At 44.4% G+C, this 15,947-nt stretch overlaps 1 protein-coding gene across 1 annotated transcript in view; it reads right to left on the bottom strand.

Annotated features, from left to right (window-relative positions):
• Positions 1-15,947, bottom strand: part of LOC146808456 (transient receptor potential cation channel subfamily M member 2-like) — a 694,250-nt gene that overhangs the window by 93,841 nt on the left and 584,462 nt on the right. Inside the window, exon 19 of the mRNA XM_085623563.1 lies at positions 12,559-12,739. Coding sequence (XP_085479689.1) covers positions 12,559-12,739 — 181 coding nt within the window. The remainder of the gene's footprint in view (positions 1-12,558; positions 12,740-15,947) is intronic.

Genomic DNA, 15,947 nt, shown 5'->3' with positions numbered 1-15,947 from the left:
AAGCAGCTGGGCCTAATGACCTTCCGGTGGAACTATATAAGGTGATGGCGGATAAGGTGGCCACACATATGCTTGCCATGTTCACAGAGGTGAGACATGGAGCGACTGTGGAGGGATCAAAAGATAGCCACAGTAGTAGTAATACACAAGAAGGGCAAGCCACCGACAGATTGTGGCTCTTATAGGCCTATATCCTTACTAAATGTAGAGGTAAGATGTTAGCCAAGATTTTAGTGACCAGACTGTGCACAGTCATAACATCTATCATAAACCCTGACTGTTAGAACTGGGGGTTTCTAGGTGGCAATGGCTTGCACCTCTGTCCAAATAGGGACCCTTGCTTCTAGTCAGAGTAAGGGGGCTACACTCCTAAAAGAACCCCTGCTCAACCCTGTGGAAGCTTGGCACGAGCAGGAAGGCTTATCTTAAAGGCAGTGTGTAAAGCATTAGTGAACACAGACAATAATACAGTGAAAACACTACAGATGGACACAACACAGGTTGTATAAAAATAAGTATTCTTTATATAGACTTAACACAAGACGAAAACGACAAAAATCCACAATACAGTATTAAGAAAATGACTTTAGGATGGTAGAAATAACTCAGTTCACTTTAGATGGTAAATGCGACACGTTTCCCACAAAGTACCTGTTAGAACTGGGGGTCTCTAGTTGGCAGAGGTAGGTACCTTTGACCAAATAGGGAGCCTTGCTTCTAAGTCAGAGAAAGGGGATTACACTACTGGATAACCCCTGCTCACCCCCTTGGTAGCTTGGCACAAGCAGACAGGCTTATCTCAGAGGCAGTGTGTTAAGCATTTGTGAACACATACCGTAATACAGTGAAAACACTACACATGGCCACCACACAGGTTTTATATAAATAAGTATTCTTTATAAGGACTTAACACAAGACCACAAACAACAAAAATCCACAATACTGTACTTAAAATAGACTTAAAGATGGTAGGAGTAACTTAGTTCAAGTTGATGGTAAATGCGACAAAGTTCTCACAAAAGTACCTGGATGCATAACGCAAAATAAACAAAAGGCTCGCAGCGTTGGAGACGCGTCGGTTCCTTGCTTTGCGGGAGAGGATGCATCGTGCCTCAATGCTTGCGCAGAGTAGGGAATGTGACTTGATCCTTACCGGAGAGGAGGTGATGCGTAGCTTCTCGTACTGCAGACCGGTTGCGATGCGGCAAGATGGCGCCTCGATGCGATGTGACAATCCGGTGCGATGCGATAAGATGGCGCCTTCAATGCGACGACGTGTAGACGATGCGTGCACGCCCGGCATCCTTGCGGCGAACTCTGTAACTTTGGAACCGCGACAGGCCCTGCGACACGCTCCTCCGGTGATGCGACGGCGACCTTGCAGCAGCGACACGCTTCTCCGGTGATGCATCGGGTAACAGCTTTGACGAAGGTACGCTTCTCTGGTGATGCGGCAGCAACCTCGACGGCGACACGCTTCTCCGGCGATGCGACGGCAACAGCTGTGAGTGCGACACGCTTCTCCTCGATGCGTCGCGCTTCCAGCTCCCAGCGACACGCAGGCTTCTGCAGATAGAATTCCCAGCAAGGAAATTCAGAGGGAAGCTGGTGGTGAAGTCTTTTGTCCCTGAGACTTCAGCAGGAGGCAAGCACAAGCTCAAGCCCTTGGAGTAATATTCTGCAAGATGATGAAAGTTCTTTAAAAGTTCCTTCTCCTTTCCTTGGCAAGAAAGAAACCACTGCAGGCCAACCCAGCAACACAGCACACTGGCAGGGGGGCAGTCCAAACTCCTGCAGTTTCCTTGGTTCTCCTCCTTGGCAAAAGGTTTGTCTTGTTCCCAGAAGTGAACTGAAAGTCTTGGGGTCTGGGTCCCCATATTTATACTACTACTCTTTGTTCTCTGAAGGCAGAGAGGCCTTTGCCTGGCCCAAACCAGTTTGATCAGTCCAGTTGCACTTTGTTGACAAGACTCCTTCTTTCCTCTCACAGGTGGAGACAGCATTATGGAGGGAAGGCACAGCCCTATTCAGGTCCCAGGTGCAACTCCTTCCACCGATCTACATGCAGATCTCTCTATTCAGCCTTGTGCTGACTCACCCTGTCTCCTGGAATCCCCCAGCCCCTGTCACTCAAACTCCAGACAAGGAATACACAACCTAGCAGAGGCAGGCTTGGATAGTTAGGCAAGAAAATACCTACTTTCCAAAAGTGGTATTTTCAAACACAGAATGTTAAAACCAACTTTACTAAAAGATGTATTTTATCATTCTGAGTTCAAGCATACTAAATTCGAATTTCTACCATGTTCCCTGAGTCAGTTAGGATTATAAGATGTAATAATCAAACTGCCCATTCTGGCCTATTGGGAACAGGTAGCCTTGCAATAGTGAAAAACGAAAATGGCTGTAATTCACTATTAGGACATGCCACACACACACCAGGGCATGTCCTACCTTATACTTACAATGCACCCTGCCCTTGGGCCTACCTTAGGGGTGTCAGATATGAAGATACGGGAAGGTTAGGGACTGGCAAGTGGGTGCACTTGCCCAGTCAACATGGCAGTAATAGACTGCCCACAGGCTCTGCAATGGCAGGCCTGAGACACACTTTACAAGCTGCTTCTGTGGGTGGCACAGCCAGTGCTGCAAGCCCACCAGCAGCATTTGATTTACAAGCCCTGGGCACACTTGGTGCACTCTACTAAGGTCTGACAAGTAAATCAAATAACCCAATCATGGAGTCACTAATCATTACATCAATTTAACATAGGGAGCACTTGCACTGTGGCACTGAATAGCAGTGGCACAGTGCCCAAAGCATCTAAACCAGCAAAACATATCAAAAACAGAGGAGGCAATCAGTAAAAAATGGATGGGAGACTCACGCCAATGATACCAGGTCAAACAGTAGCTTTGGATGCGTCACGCAAGATAAACAAAAGGTTCGCAGGGAGAACGATGTGTCGGTTCCTTGCTTCGGGGGAGCCGATGCGTCTGTTCCTCAGTGCTCGCGCAAAGTAGGCGATGCGTCTGTTCCTTACCCGAGAGAAGGTGATGCGACGATCTCGAGGTGCGGCCTGATTGCAATGCAACGAAATGGTGAGTTTTGATGCGATGCGACGATCTGGTGCGATGCGAGAAGATGGTGCCCTTGATGCGATGCGACGACGTGAAGGCGATCCGTGCACGCCCAGCGGCGACTCTGTAACTTTGGAGCCGAGACAGGCCCTCTCCCTCTCCGGTGATGCGATGGTGACCCTTGTGGTTGCGACACGCTTCTCCGGTGAAGCGGCGATACACAGTTGTGTCAGAGACACGCTTCTCCGGTGATGCGACGGCGACCCTTGCGGTGGCGACACGCTTCTCCGATGATGCGAAAGCTGCGGATGCGACACGCTTCTTCTCATTGAGTCGCGCTTCCAACTCCCAACAACACGCAGGATTCTGCAGACAGAATTCCCAGCAAGGAAATTCAGGGGGGAGCTGGTGGTAAAGTCTTGTATCCCTGAGACTTGCACAGTACAAGCCCTTGGAGATTCTTCTTCAAGATGATGAAAGTTGCAAATAAAAGTCTTCCTCCTTTCCTTGGCAATAAAGAAACCACTGCAGGCCAACCCCAGCAATTACAACTGGCACAGGGGAAGTCAAAAACTCCTGCAGATTCTCTGGTTCTTCTCCTTGGCAAAAGGTCTGTCTTGAAGTCCAGAAGTGAACGAAAGTTCTGGGGTCTGGGTCCCCCTTTTTATACACACAATCCTTTATCTCTGAAGGCAGAGTGTCTGTACCTAGTCCAAACCAGTTCTGAGTGCATTCTGCCAGTGCACAACTTCTTCCTTTGTCAGTGTGGGCCAGGGACATCAGACGCACCACAGGAGGTGGACCCAGCATTGTGTAAGGCAGGCACAGCCGTATTCAGGCCCAGGTGCTACTCCTCCCACCACTCCCAATGCAGATAAGTCTATTCAGCCTTGTGCTGACTCACCCTGTCTCCTGGAGCCCCTCAGCCCCTGTCACTCACAAACCAGACATGGAATACACAACCTAGCAGAGGCAGGCTTGGATGGTTAGGCAAGAAAATACCTACTTGCTAAAAGTGGCATTTTCAAACACAAAATGTTAAAACCAACTTTACTAGTTCAGGCATACTAAATTTGTTTTTCTACCATGTTCCCTGGGTCAGTTAGGATTATAAAATGTTATACTCAAACTCCCCATTCAGGCCTATGGGGACAGGTAGCCTTGCAATAGTGAAAAACTAAATTGGCTGTAATTCACTATCAGGACATGCTGCACACATCAGGGCATGTCCTACCTTTCACATACAATGCACCCTGACCTATGGCTTACCTTAGGGGTGGCTAACATGTAGAAAAGGGAAGATGTAGGGACTGGTAAGTGGGTGCACTTACCAAGTCGACATGGCAGTAATAGACTGCACAGAGGCTCTGCAATGGCAGGCCTGAGACACACTTTACAAGCTGCTTCTGTGGGTGGCACAACCAGAGCTACACGCCCACTAGCAGCATTTGATCTACAGGCCCTGGGTACACATGATGCACTGTACTAGGGTCTGACAAGTAAATCAAATAAGCCAATCAGGGAGTCACTAATCCATGACATCAATTTAACATAGGGAGCACTTGCAATGTGGCACTGAATAGCAGTGGCACAGTGCCCAAAGCATCTAACCAGCAAAAACATAGCGAAAACAGAGGAGGATTCAACAGCAAAAAATGGAAGGGAGACTGACGCCAATGGTACCAGGTCTAAAGCTGACCAATCGGGTTTCATGACCCATAGGACCACCCGCCGTGACCTCAGACATTTATTTGGAGTACTCTATGAAACTCATAGGCCTCAGACAGAACCTGCGGTGGTAATGTCCCTTGACGCCAAAATGGCATTCGACAGTGTAGAATAGATTTATATATTCACCGCACTGACACGGTCAGGTCTGGGACTGAAATTTTGGGGCCTCCTCTAACAGAAGCCGCTAGCCAGAGTGAGAGTAAATGGAGGGATCTCCTGATTTTTTGCCCTGCAAAAGGGTACAAGACACGGCTGCCCCCTCTCTCCCATGATATTTACCTTGGCTCTTGAGCCACTTGTGGCCTGGGAGCAACAGGACCCTCTGCTTTGGGGGATGCTGTGTGGCGGGAGTGGGAAAAACATATCTCACTCTACGCCTATGATTACTGCTATACTTGACTGAGGCCGCCCTCTCCATTCGTAGGATCCTACATATATTTGATCTGTTTGGTAGCTAATCTGGATATCACATCAACTGGTCAAAACCACTGGTCTTTCCCCTGTCGGGTGGCGACCCATGGCTTCCTCTCTCCTGCAGGGCACATTTGGTGAGGGGAGGCTTCTTATACCTGGGGATATATAACCCGAGACCACCAGGAACTTGTTCGTAGGAATCTCAGACCACAATTAGAGAGACTGAAAGGTGACGCTAGACACTCAGATACTTTGCTGCTATCCGTGATGGGAAGAACCATGATATACAAGATGATGACACGCTTCAAAATACTTCTTCTGGGAAATAGAACACAAAGTTTGTACATTATTGTGGAAGGATGGAACACCGCACATTGCGCTTTCCAAACTGCAGAGGGAGGTATACAATGGTGAGGTTGCAGTGCCAGACATAATTAAATACTACTGGGGTAGCCAGCTACTTGTGGTTAATGACTGGGTCTTTGCGGATCGTCAAAAGCCGGCATATAGAGTGGATAGGAAGGCAATGGTACGAGTTTAAGGAACAAGGAGACCCTAGGAGTCAGAAGGGACCGAGGGTAGATACATATTTGTAAGGAACAGTGGTCCCATTCAAGCAGAGTAAAGTGACATGCCACAATTAGTACAATGAAAAATTGGGTTTTATGTTTAAAGACAGTGCAAAAAATACTAGTCAATTACAGTAAATAGTAAGGGAGAATAAATATAGAACAGTGAGTGAGTTGGTGGCAGGGTAAAAGGAAATCAGCCGATTTTCGGTACCCAGGCAAGTGATTTAAAAGGTGACTTTTTTGTGCACGAAGGTAAGTGTTAACAAAAAGTCAGTAAGGCATTTCATACTCCGACATTTCAATTAGCGATACAATGGAGTTTAGAAATGGTTGTCGACGACGTTTCCATCCCTGTGCGAATAGTGGGATCTCTTCAGGACAGGAGAATGACAAGATTACCTGGGGGGTAGCCTAGTTGGGAGGGGGAGAGAAGAATAAAAGGTTGCAGTATTAGGAGAAGGGGTTAAAATAAAATAAAATAAAACAAGGCGCAGGGAGGGTGGGTTGGAGAAGAGTAAAAGAGAGAAGAGCGAATAGTGAATCTTAAAATACGAAAACTCCCGAGAAGAAAGGTGTACCCCAGTGGTAGTGAATAACACAACAGTGAAAGAGGGGGGGGGAAAGAAGAAAAAAGGGGGAGAATTATGAAAAACTTACGATGTCAAGAATGAGGAAGGAATAATTGTCACACAAGGTGGGGAGGTCTTAGATCTACTCTCAACACTAGGCCGCATGATTGCTTGATGATCTGGACAGTGGATTAAGTAGAGCTGGAACAGTTCTTTGAATTTTTTAATTCAAACCTATATAATATGTCCTTTACGTTTGAATTTAGTAAGGATAGGATTGTTATTTTAGATGTGGAGTTATATATAGTTGAAGACAAAATACATGGCAAGATGTTTAGAAAAAATACCTCTTGTAATTCTCTACTGCACACAACTAGTTCTCATCTGAAATGCCAGATTTACTCTATTCCTTATGGTGAAATGATGAGGGCAAGTTGGAATTGCCGTTAAGACACTGTATTTATGTATACTCTTTGTGACATGGAAGAAAGATTTCGAAAACGATGATATGATGAACAAGTAATATCTAAAGCAAGTGCTAGGGCACATAGACTAAAACGTACCAGCACACCCTTTGAAATCAAGCTTGATACTAAGAGACAGAAATCCTTGATTAGTGATACGCTGTTACAGCCATTTCTTACGGGCACTCGGTAAGAATTGAAATTCGACACCGTAGTTGAGGTGAAGTTTTGCTTTATAGAAGTATGGTTATCTGCCTATTAGTAATTTTGATTTGTCTGTGGTAGTTTTGAAGAAGTCCATGGTGAATATACCACTAAGACAAAACACATGTTGGCCACAAGGCTCCAAGAATTGTAATTATTTACAGGATGCATGAGAAGATATGAAAATTAAACATCACATTGGACCATTTGGACTTTGAATGCTTATATTTTGGCGCTCATGAGAGTTATTTACTATTTATTAAATAGAGTTGTCCTGCCTATGCTGAAGCCGCCTGCAACATTTCTGGCAATATATTTGAGATGGCCTCCACCGTTGGAGGTGGCAGTTCTAGCACTTTAGCTTCTTGCCTCAGAACAGCTTTGAAAAGGCCCTCTCGGGGTGCAGGCCCAGAAGAGCAATCCTTGTCCACCTACAGTGATGTGTCCAGACCACTGGCATTTTGAAGTGTCAAGTAATCTGCAGTGAGTGAGGCAGCCGAAGGAAGCAGTTTGGCTGCCTCACTGCTGTTGTCATCATCATCTGGAATTATTTGGGGATTGGGATTGTATCAGAGTCTGAACCACGTCAAATGGGGCTCATTGCCCGATGTTTGATACATTTTTGTCAGTATCTCCCTGTGACACACAAAAGATCCTCATGGAGGTTAATTCTGGATCTCCGTATGATCCCTGCCCTGCCAATGTGGCTAAAATGGCCCCGGGTCCGAAAGCAGATCTTTTAACGGTAATATTTAATTCAATGTTTGAATCAGGACATTTCCCTAGGCAGTGAAAATTGGCTTCCATTTTGCCCCTTTTAAAAAAAAAAAAACCTTTCTGACAACGACCCAAATAGTTTTCGTCCAATTTCCAGACTCCCCTTACCGACGAAACTGGTCAAGAAAATTATGAATAGACAACTTAGTCACTTTCTGGATGAGACACAAGTGCTTGACCCCACTCAATATGGCTTTAGGCCGGGGCACAGCACGGAGTCTGCACTTATTAAAGCCACAGAAGAGATCAGGGAAGCTGTGGATCAGGGAGGTAGGGTGGCACTGATCTTGTTGGATTTGTCCGCGGCTTTCGATACGGTTCACCACACGATACGGCTGAGCCGCCTAATTTCGTGCGGTATTCGTGGGAAAGCATGAGACCTTTTAAGATCCTTCCTGGCGGATAGAAAACAAATTGTGGCCCTGGGGGACTTCCAGTCCAAACCTTTTACATCACCTTGTGGGGTCCCTCAGGGATCATCCCTTAGCCCAACCCTTTTTAACATTTATGTCAGTGCTCTGGCCCCAGTTATAGACGTCTTTGGTTTTGGCCTCACGTCATATGCGGATGATACACAAATTGTGGTATCTCTGACATCAGGTTGAGAGGCTGGTACGGAAGGACGTTTTCAGGAGTGCATGTTAGCAGTGGGCAGTTGGATGGCTAAGAATTGCCTTAAGTTGAATTCGGACAAAACGGAGGTGATACTGTTTGGTAATAGCACTAATTTCTGGACTCCCTCCTGGTGGCCCGACTCAATGGGCACTCTCCCAGTCCCAACCAGAAAGGTAAAAAACTTGGGCATAATACTTGATGACAGACTTACTTTGGAGCCTCAAGTGAACGCGGTAATATCCAAAACTATGTATGTCATCAAAATGTTGAGGAAAGTGCTGCCCTCGCTGCCCTGGGAAAGCAGGCAAACGGTGGTCAGAGCTCTTGTGATGGCCAGACTGGACTATTGCAATGGACTTTACCTCAATGCACAACAAAGAGTGTTAAATAAATTGCAGATACTGCAGAATGCGGCAGTTAGACTGCTCACAGGCTCCTCAAGATTTTCCTCAGTCTCTAATGAGAGGAAAGCTTTACATTGGCTTCCAGTCAAAAGCCGAGTATGCTTCAAGGCTCTTCGCCTAACATTTAAGGCTTTACATGGCATGGACCCAGATTTTCTAAAGCTTAGACTACGATGGTATGTCCCGGAAAGAACCTTGCGGTCTATAGAAGCCAAGTTGGCTCGGGTGCCACATATAAAGAAAGCCCGATGGGGGGGCAAAAGTTTTATTTACGGTGCAGAAAAAGCATGGAACGAGTTGCCTCTCTATCTCAGGACCATGACGGATCTTTGGTCATTTCGTAAAGAACTAAAGACGTGGCTCTTCTCTCAATGAGTAAGCGCCCTTTCCACTCTTCAGCGGCCCAGTAGTCTCAGAGGAATTAGATAGTGCCAGGACACCTCTGGGTATTTGTCGCGCTCTATAAATGTCATTAACATAACATAACATAACCAAACAGATCCTTCTTTGTCTGTCAGGGTTATTTCCTTGGTGCAGGACCAGGCTAGGTACTCACCCTATACCTGGCCTCTTCCGCAAGGCATCGTGCCTCCCTTCTGTACCGCATGAGTCTTGATTTTGACTGAGACAAAGAGCTTTGAGAAGGACCGGTGTCAATTGTGCCACAAGAATTGGCTTTGGCAGAGCTAGAACTGGCACCGGATGTAGGAACCACTGGCAGTGTACTAGGTGATGTGCTGCAGGGGTGTTTTTTGACATGCCGTTGGGCTTGATTGGTGGTATTTCAATCAAGAGCCTAAATGGTAACTCGGGGATCAAATGTGCACTGGAGGGAACTGCAGCACTAAGAACCGATATCAACATGACATACCGGAACTGCACCGGAGCCTGGTGCTGGAAATTCCAATAGACCAGGAAGGGCACAGGCACTGGACCCAGCAAGAGAGCTGGGGCTGGAAGAGAAGTCAGATCAAGACCATAGTCTGAGATGGTAGAGGTTCTTAAGGTGACGTCAAGCAGCTCTGGCTGGAAGAGGACTTCACAGTAGATGGGGAAGGCCTAAGTGACCCACCGCCCAAGTGGAAGCGGCCCTTGGGAGAGGAGTCTTTGTTGTTTTTTCTTTTTCTGCTTCCTTCATTTCTCCTTTGAGGATTTTGAAGAAGGTAAGCCTCAACATTTTACCTCAAGCGAGTTTGGTTTTCATTAGGCTATATCTAGGCTGCATTATTGCACATGTGGAAGTCGTTCTTAGGTTCACTCCTGAACACCAATGTTAGACCTTGTGAAGGTCTAAAATTTACACATTTCCATGACAGGAGTGGTAAACAATTAAAGTCTCAGGGGAGACATCCCTAGCATTGAAAAAAAGAGAAAAGTTTTTTTGTGAGAAATTCAACGAAGAGTAGCTCTGGATCCACGTCGAACGGATTGGAAAAAAGGGAACTGGCATTAGGGCACCAGGGTGGAAACAAATGGCCCCAGTGACTTCACACTCATCTGGTGGTGACATGGAGCCAGTGCCACCTATCCATGCGGGCAAGCTATTGTAGAGTTTCCAAATCCACTCAGATGCCCGGGTGTATTTATAACTTGAGGAATCCGCACATAAAATAGTTTTCAAGGGAATATAATAAAGGATGCCATCAAATGTCTCTGGTCGAAAATCAGTTGCACAACCACCCCACAATCTAATGCTCTTCCCAAACTATTTGTCTTTGTACATTCCGCTAGGTATAACGTGGACCCAGGATAGAGCGCAATTTGAGTCCAGCATGTGATGTGCTGACGAAGACGCAAACTCAATTTGCACCCAATTTTCAAATTGCGCTGCATTTGTAATGAGGCCATTAGTGTTCCCTATAACAACGCTGGTGACGAAGGGGTTGGGAGTCAACTAAAATGTGAAGATCAAAATCGCTGTTTTGCATTTTCTGACATCAACACAAAACTTTTCGATTGTGGTGAACTGGATGTGGCAGTGAATGGCTATACTTTTCAGTCTGCTCATCTATCGTCTAGGTGGTGGTAAGTTTGCATTGTACTTTTGGATGTGTTCCCGGTTTTCTAAGAACTATTATTATGTGATTAATTATGATATACTTCTATCTTTCATGATATCACAAGCTATTTAAATTAGTGTTCTAGATGCTTCAAAACACAGCCCGAAAATAGGCTTTCTAGACCCCCTGACACGGAAGATTTGGCAAAATGCCAACTCGAAACAGAAAGCCAGTTTGACTGTAGCGGCCCTACAACACACTAACGCGTTTTAGGTAATGATCAGTCATATGCGACATCACAGGAACTCAAACTCTCTTCCTTCAAGAAACCCTAGGAAACTAGGTCTATATTTCAAAAATGTATTTTTTAAATCAATATCCCATCTTAGTGCCTACATTATGAATAGTAAGTATTATAAAGATCAACAAAATGGTGGCAACATGGTTGACCAATAGAGTGAATACAAATAATATTGTCATATATTGGTAAAATCATGTGATCCTTTTATACTAATATTTCAAGCCCCACCCTTGTCTCTTAGGATAACTGAACTGACCTTAGCACCAAAGAAGAGACTAATTAGGATTGTCAAGGATGGTTCACACCCTCATACCTCTTCTGAACAAATGAAGCAATATTCAGTACAATAGCAGCCTCTGCTAGCCTCTTCTGTGTCTGCATGCAGACCGGTAAGCCCACAGAGGGAAGGCTAAATGTGCCTCTGGCCTTCAGCAAAGGAAGGTGATACCATTCTGTGTAGCCTCTGTCTCAAGTCTCTTGCACACATTCCCTTACTATATTTTCACACAATGGTCTCAGTTTATACAATGTGTCTGTTCTGAACCTTTCAAAATTAATAATTAGCGGAAAAGACTTTGGCACCCTTACACATACTTATATTCTGTGTTTTTCTTTAAAAACAATAAACGAGAAGAGCCATTATCAACTTCCAGGAAACCATGTTCATTTTTTAAAATAATCACAAGAAATAGAGAATTCGATTCATATGATAGAACATGAATATATTCAATCAGGCTTGATTAATATCCTGTAAGAAATAATGCCATGAATAAATGTGAATTGTATATTTCAATATTTATGTCTAAATAACTAACATATATAACTTAAGAAAGTAAATACTCAAAATAAAATGCATGATATTTATAACAATTTGATTTGTGATATAATCACTAAGCAAATGGTACCCAACTAACATGCACAGTTCCTTTGCCATTTGTTTTCAATTATCTGTTGTTGGGTTTGAATGATAACTAAATATGAAAATCATATTCCATTTTCAACTGAAGCCTGTCTGCGCTCATGCTTGCTGTGGGCATTTAAACACTTTTATAATCAGGCACCTGAACAGAAAATGTTAAGAAGATGGGGCAGGCAAGTAGGATTTAGAGACAGAAGAAGGATAAAGAATGGAGGCCAATGTAGCAGGATGTAGTGGGGAAAAAAGGGAGAAACAAGAGGGATATAAAATATCAAAGTACCCAATGTTGTAAAATTACTGTTCTCTGAACATGGCAATAAGCACATTCACCAGCAGGATGATGGTGAACAGTGGGTATTAGGATGAGGCTGACAAATAAGTAAAATTTAGAGGGAGAAGGAGGACTGAGAATGGGCCAGCTGTTAGCAGAAAGCAGTGGGAATAGGGAAGACAAAACAGGAGGGATATGAAAGCTAAAGGAGGTGGATGTGAGCAAACAACACTCACCTGAACATGGCAATCAGTAGATTCACCAGCAGGATGTTGGCAAAAAGAAGGTATAAACAAAGCAGAATGATCGTCAGCCACTCTGGGAAGAGTGGATTTCCTGAGCCATCATTATAAGGGCATTTCGCCATTCCCGGGTCGTTTCCAGAGGGCGAGCACTTAGTGACATTGAACGTTTGAGCTGAAAAAACACATAGATGAATTATATTGCAAGAAAGTCACCAAGAGAGCATAGGTAGTCAAGAAACTAATAGTTTATTCGATGCTAGATGGAATTCTGCAACATCCTAAATGTAACAAGCCACAAAGAGAAGTGGGTCAAAGTTTCCTAGGAATGCCATTCGCTTTTTCTTTGGTAGCAGGGGCCAAGCTTGAGGCACAGTGGAACTGGAGGTGTGGGAGAAGCAAGAATCAATAGGATCTGGACAAAAACACCTAAAATCAATAAAAATATTTTGCTGGAATACAGTTGCAAATATTATGGAAATTAGGAGGAATACAATAAAAAGTTAACTGAATATCTTCGAATATTGGTCTTTTGTGACATTTTTCTAAGCATGGTGAATGAAGATCCTTTAGATTGTATTTGTTCACAGGAGATTGAATCAATTGGCTGGGCCATATGTGGACTGGTCTTGTGTCTAGCTGGTCTTTAGGAAGAGAACTGGGCCACTAGGAAAAGTTGTGATTGGGCCTAAAACATTTCTGAGTTCTAGGTTCATTCAAGCAAGAGTTGGTTACAAGGCTTATTTAAAGCAAGTTCCCTGCTTCAGATGGCTTGCGCATAGATGAGACTGTCCAAGCCGGACAAGCTGTTGCCAAAATCAGACAAGGATGCAAGGTCTCTTTAGAGTGTTTTTTTCACTTCTGTCAATATTCATAACTAAGCATTGGAAGAGATAAAACATTCAGTCAATATTCATAACTAAGCATTGGAACAGGCAGAAAATTCCCAGATCCACAATGCAGGGGCTGCCACAACCAGGAAATAAAAATGTGACTTCAATATTTGGTGTAAATAATTCGAGATGGCCTGGGAGTTTTATGTTAAATCCATGACAAAGGTACCCAGAAGGTTTTAAAAATAAATTACAATTAATGATCCTCTTACAGAAAGCGTGCTCCTTTCTAATTTGATGCTTGTTGTGATGTATAAGATTATTGGGGACAATTATAAAGGCTCAGTTTACGTCAGTAAGTATTTTCAAACAAGAGAGCACTCCTGGAGGCCAGTAAGGGCAGATGTATCTGCTACACATATAACAGGAATACTAATATAAGCATAAAGAAGAGACAATCAGAAACACACAAGCACCTAGCCCGCAGTCCTAAGAAGGGGCTAGATAAGTGTGTGCCGGCGGCACGGTTCTCCTTTGTACATCAGGAGGATGAAATAGAAGGGACAGTGATGATTTGAGGGGTAGCGAACATTTCCACAAGGCAACCATTGGCATGTGGTCATAAAATGACTTAGGCCCCAATTACGATGCAGGTCGGAAAAGCGTCAAACTGGCATTGTCGCGGTAAAGGGACTGGTCGACAGGTAGTCGGCAGTCCCCTGCCTAATTAGGATCCGACCGCCGTGGAGGCGGTCAGAAACATGCTTTTGGCACTGAGGCTTGTGCTGCAGCCTGGAAAAGGGCCGCAGCATAAGCCCCAATACCAAAAGGCATGTTTTTAAACATTCCTGCACCATGTCGCAGGCACCTTATGGTGCCTGCCACATGGGGCATGGATGTTTGTGGAGGCACCTGTAGTGCCTCCCTGGCATCATTGCGGAGGCCGCCGAGGGACAGGGGCCCTGTTAGGGGCACCCAAAGTCTGTTTCCGACAGACATTCAATTACGGTCGGACCGCCATTGAACGGCCGTCAGAAAGGGCCATTGTAATCCCTACGACAGCGCCTGAGCAGGCACCGCCCTCATTGTAGGGCTTCCAATCCGACCACAAGGTTGACGGGCTCCTTGAGCCCATCGGAACCACAGCGGTCTTTCGCTCAAACATGCGGTCGGACTGACATCCTGATGAGCCCCATAGTATACAAAACGACACTTAACAAAGCAAACACTATCTCCACTAAGAGGGCCTAAGACAGAATTTGACAGGAGACATATCCTATAGCTCCGTTTGTAAGACGGGGTAAACATCACCAAAATCATTGCAACCATCACCAAAACCATTGCCTGCGATGGTCATCTGTGAGATTCCATGTGATAAATATCTATCCTAGGCTTTAAAGCAGAGTAATAAAACTGAATCCTTAAATGCCTACTGCCTTTATCTTAACTATATCATACAATGAGGCCTTTAGCCTTCATCATTGGCTCTTCACTCATGCCAATTGTTCCGAGCGTAAGCCTTCCACAAGGCAACCCTCCAGCATACAGTCATAAAAGTAAAAATGTATACAAAATTGCAGTTGGAAAATCAAAATACTATCGCGCCTAAAACAGCCTTCTATTCCCGCAGTCTGTTTGGTGGATCACAAACACCAAAACCCTTGCCGATTACGGAAATCTATGAAATCCCTCGAAACACAATACCTGCCTACAGGCTTTAGCACAGTGCAATAACAATCCATCCTGGAAAGCCTATTGTCTTTAACATATGCATTTTCACAATAAGTAGGTCTGGCCTATTGGATTTGTCATAACAATTCATAATAAACAGATCAAAACGCTGAAATATGACGTTTCCAAATTAACGCTTCACCCTGTGAAATTAGATTTGCTCTTTACCCAATCCTGGCCTATTCACATGCACACACACTGCCAGCCATCATGCAGACAGTTATACATTTACAAATATGTAGAAAATACAGCTTACAAAACAATATAAAACACCTCTGAACCGGGCCTAACTATAATCATCACAGTGAAAACCACCAGGGTTGGTCAAACGTTCAACGTCAAAACCCTTGCGTACTACAGTATCTGAGAAATCACATGTAACAAAATATGTGCCTAAAGTCTATAACGCAATGCAAAAAATACCAGATGGTAAAGGCTCACTGGCTGTAACATATGTATTTCACAGTTAATGCGCTAGATACACCAACTGCCTTTGTCAAAATGTTACGTTACAAGCACACCATGGCATCGGACACGACATTTCTAGTGCAACAGGCCTATAGCTTATCACCATAATCAACTCAGACCTACTGTTTTGAGCGTAAATCTTTTTACAAGGCAACCACCAGACACACAGGAATAAAATTAAAATGGTATACTAAATTACAGTTATCTGAGCAAAATACTATCTCTCGTAAGACGGCCTAATGCGGATTCTCACAGAGCAAACCCATTTCCACGGTTTGTCACACTAGATGACCAACATGAAAAACATTTCCTACTATAGTAGTCTGTGAGATTTCATGTAACAAAATGCCT

This window comes from Triturus cristatus, chromosome 8, assembly GCF_964204655.1.
Source record: "Triturus cristatus chromosome 8, aTriCri1.1, whole genome shotgun sequence".
Classification (NCBI taxonomy): Eukaryota; Metazoa; Chordata; class Amphibia; order Caudata; family Salamandridae; genus Triturus; species Triturus cristatus.
The sequence above is the reverse complement of the archived record's forward strand: the minus strand, read 5'-3'. Positions and strand labels throughout refer to the sequence as shown.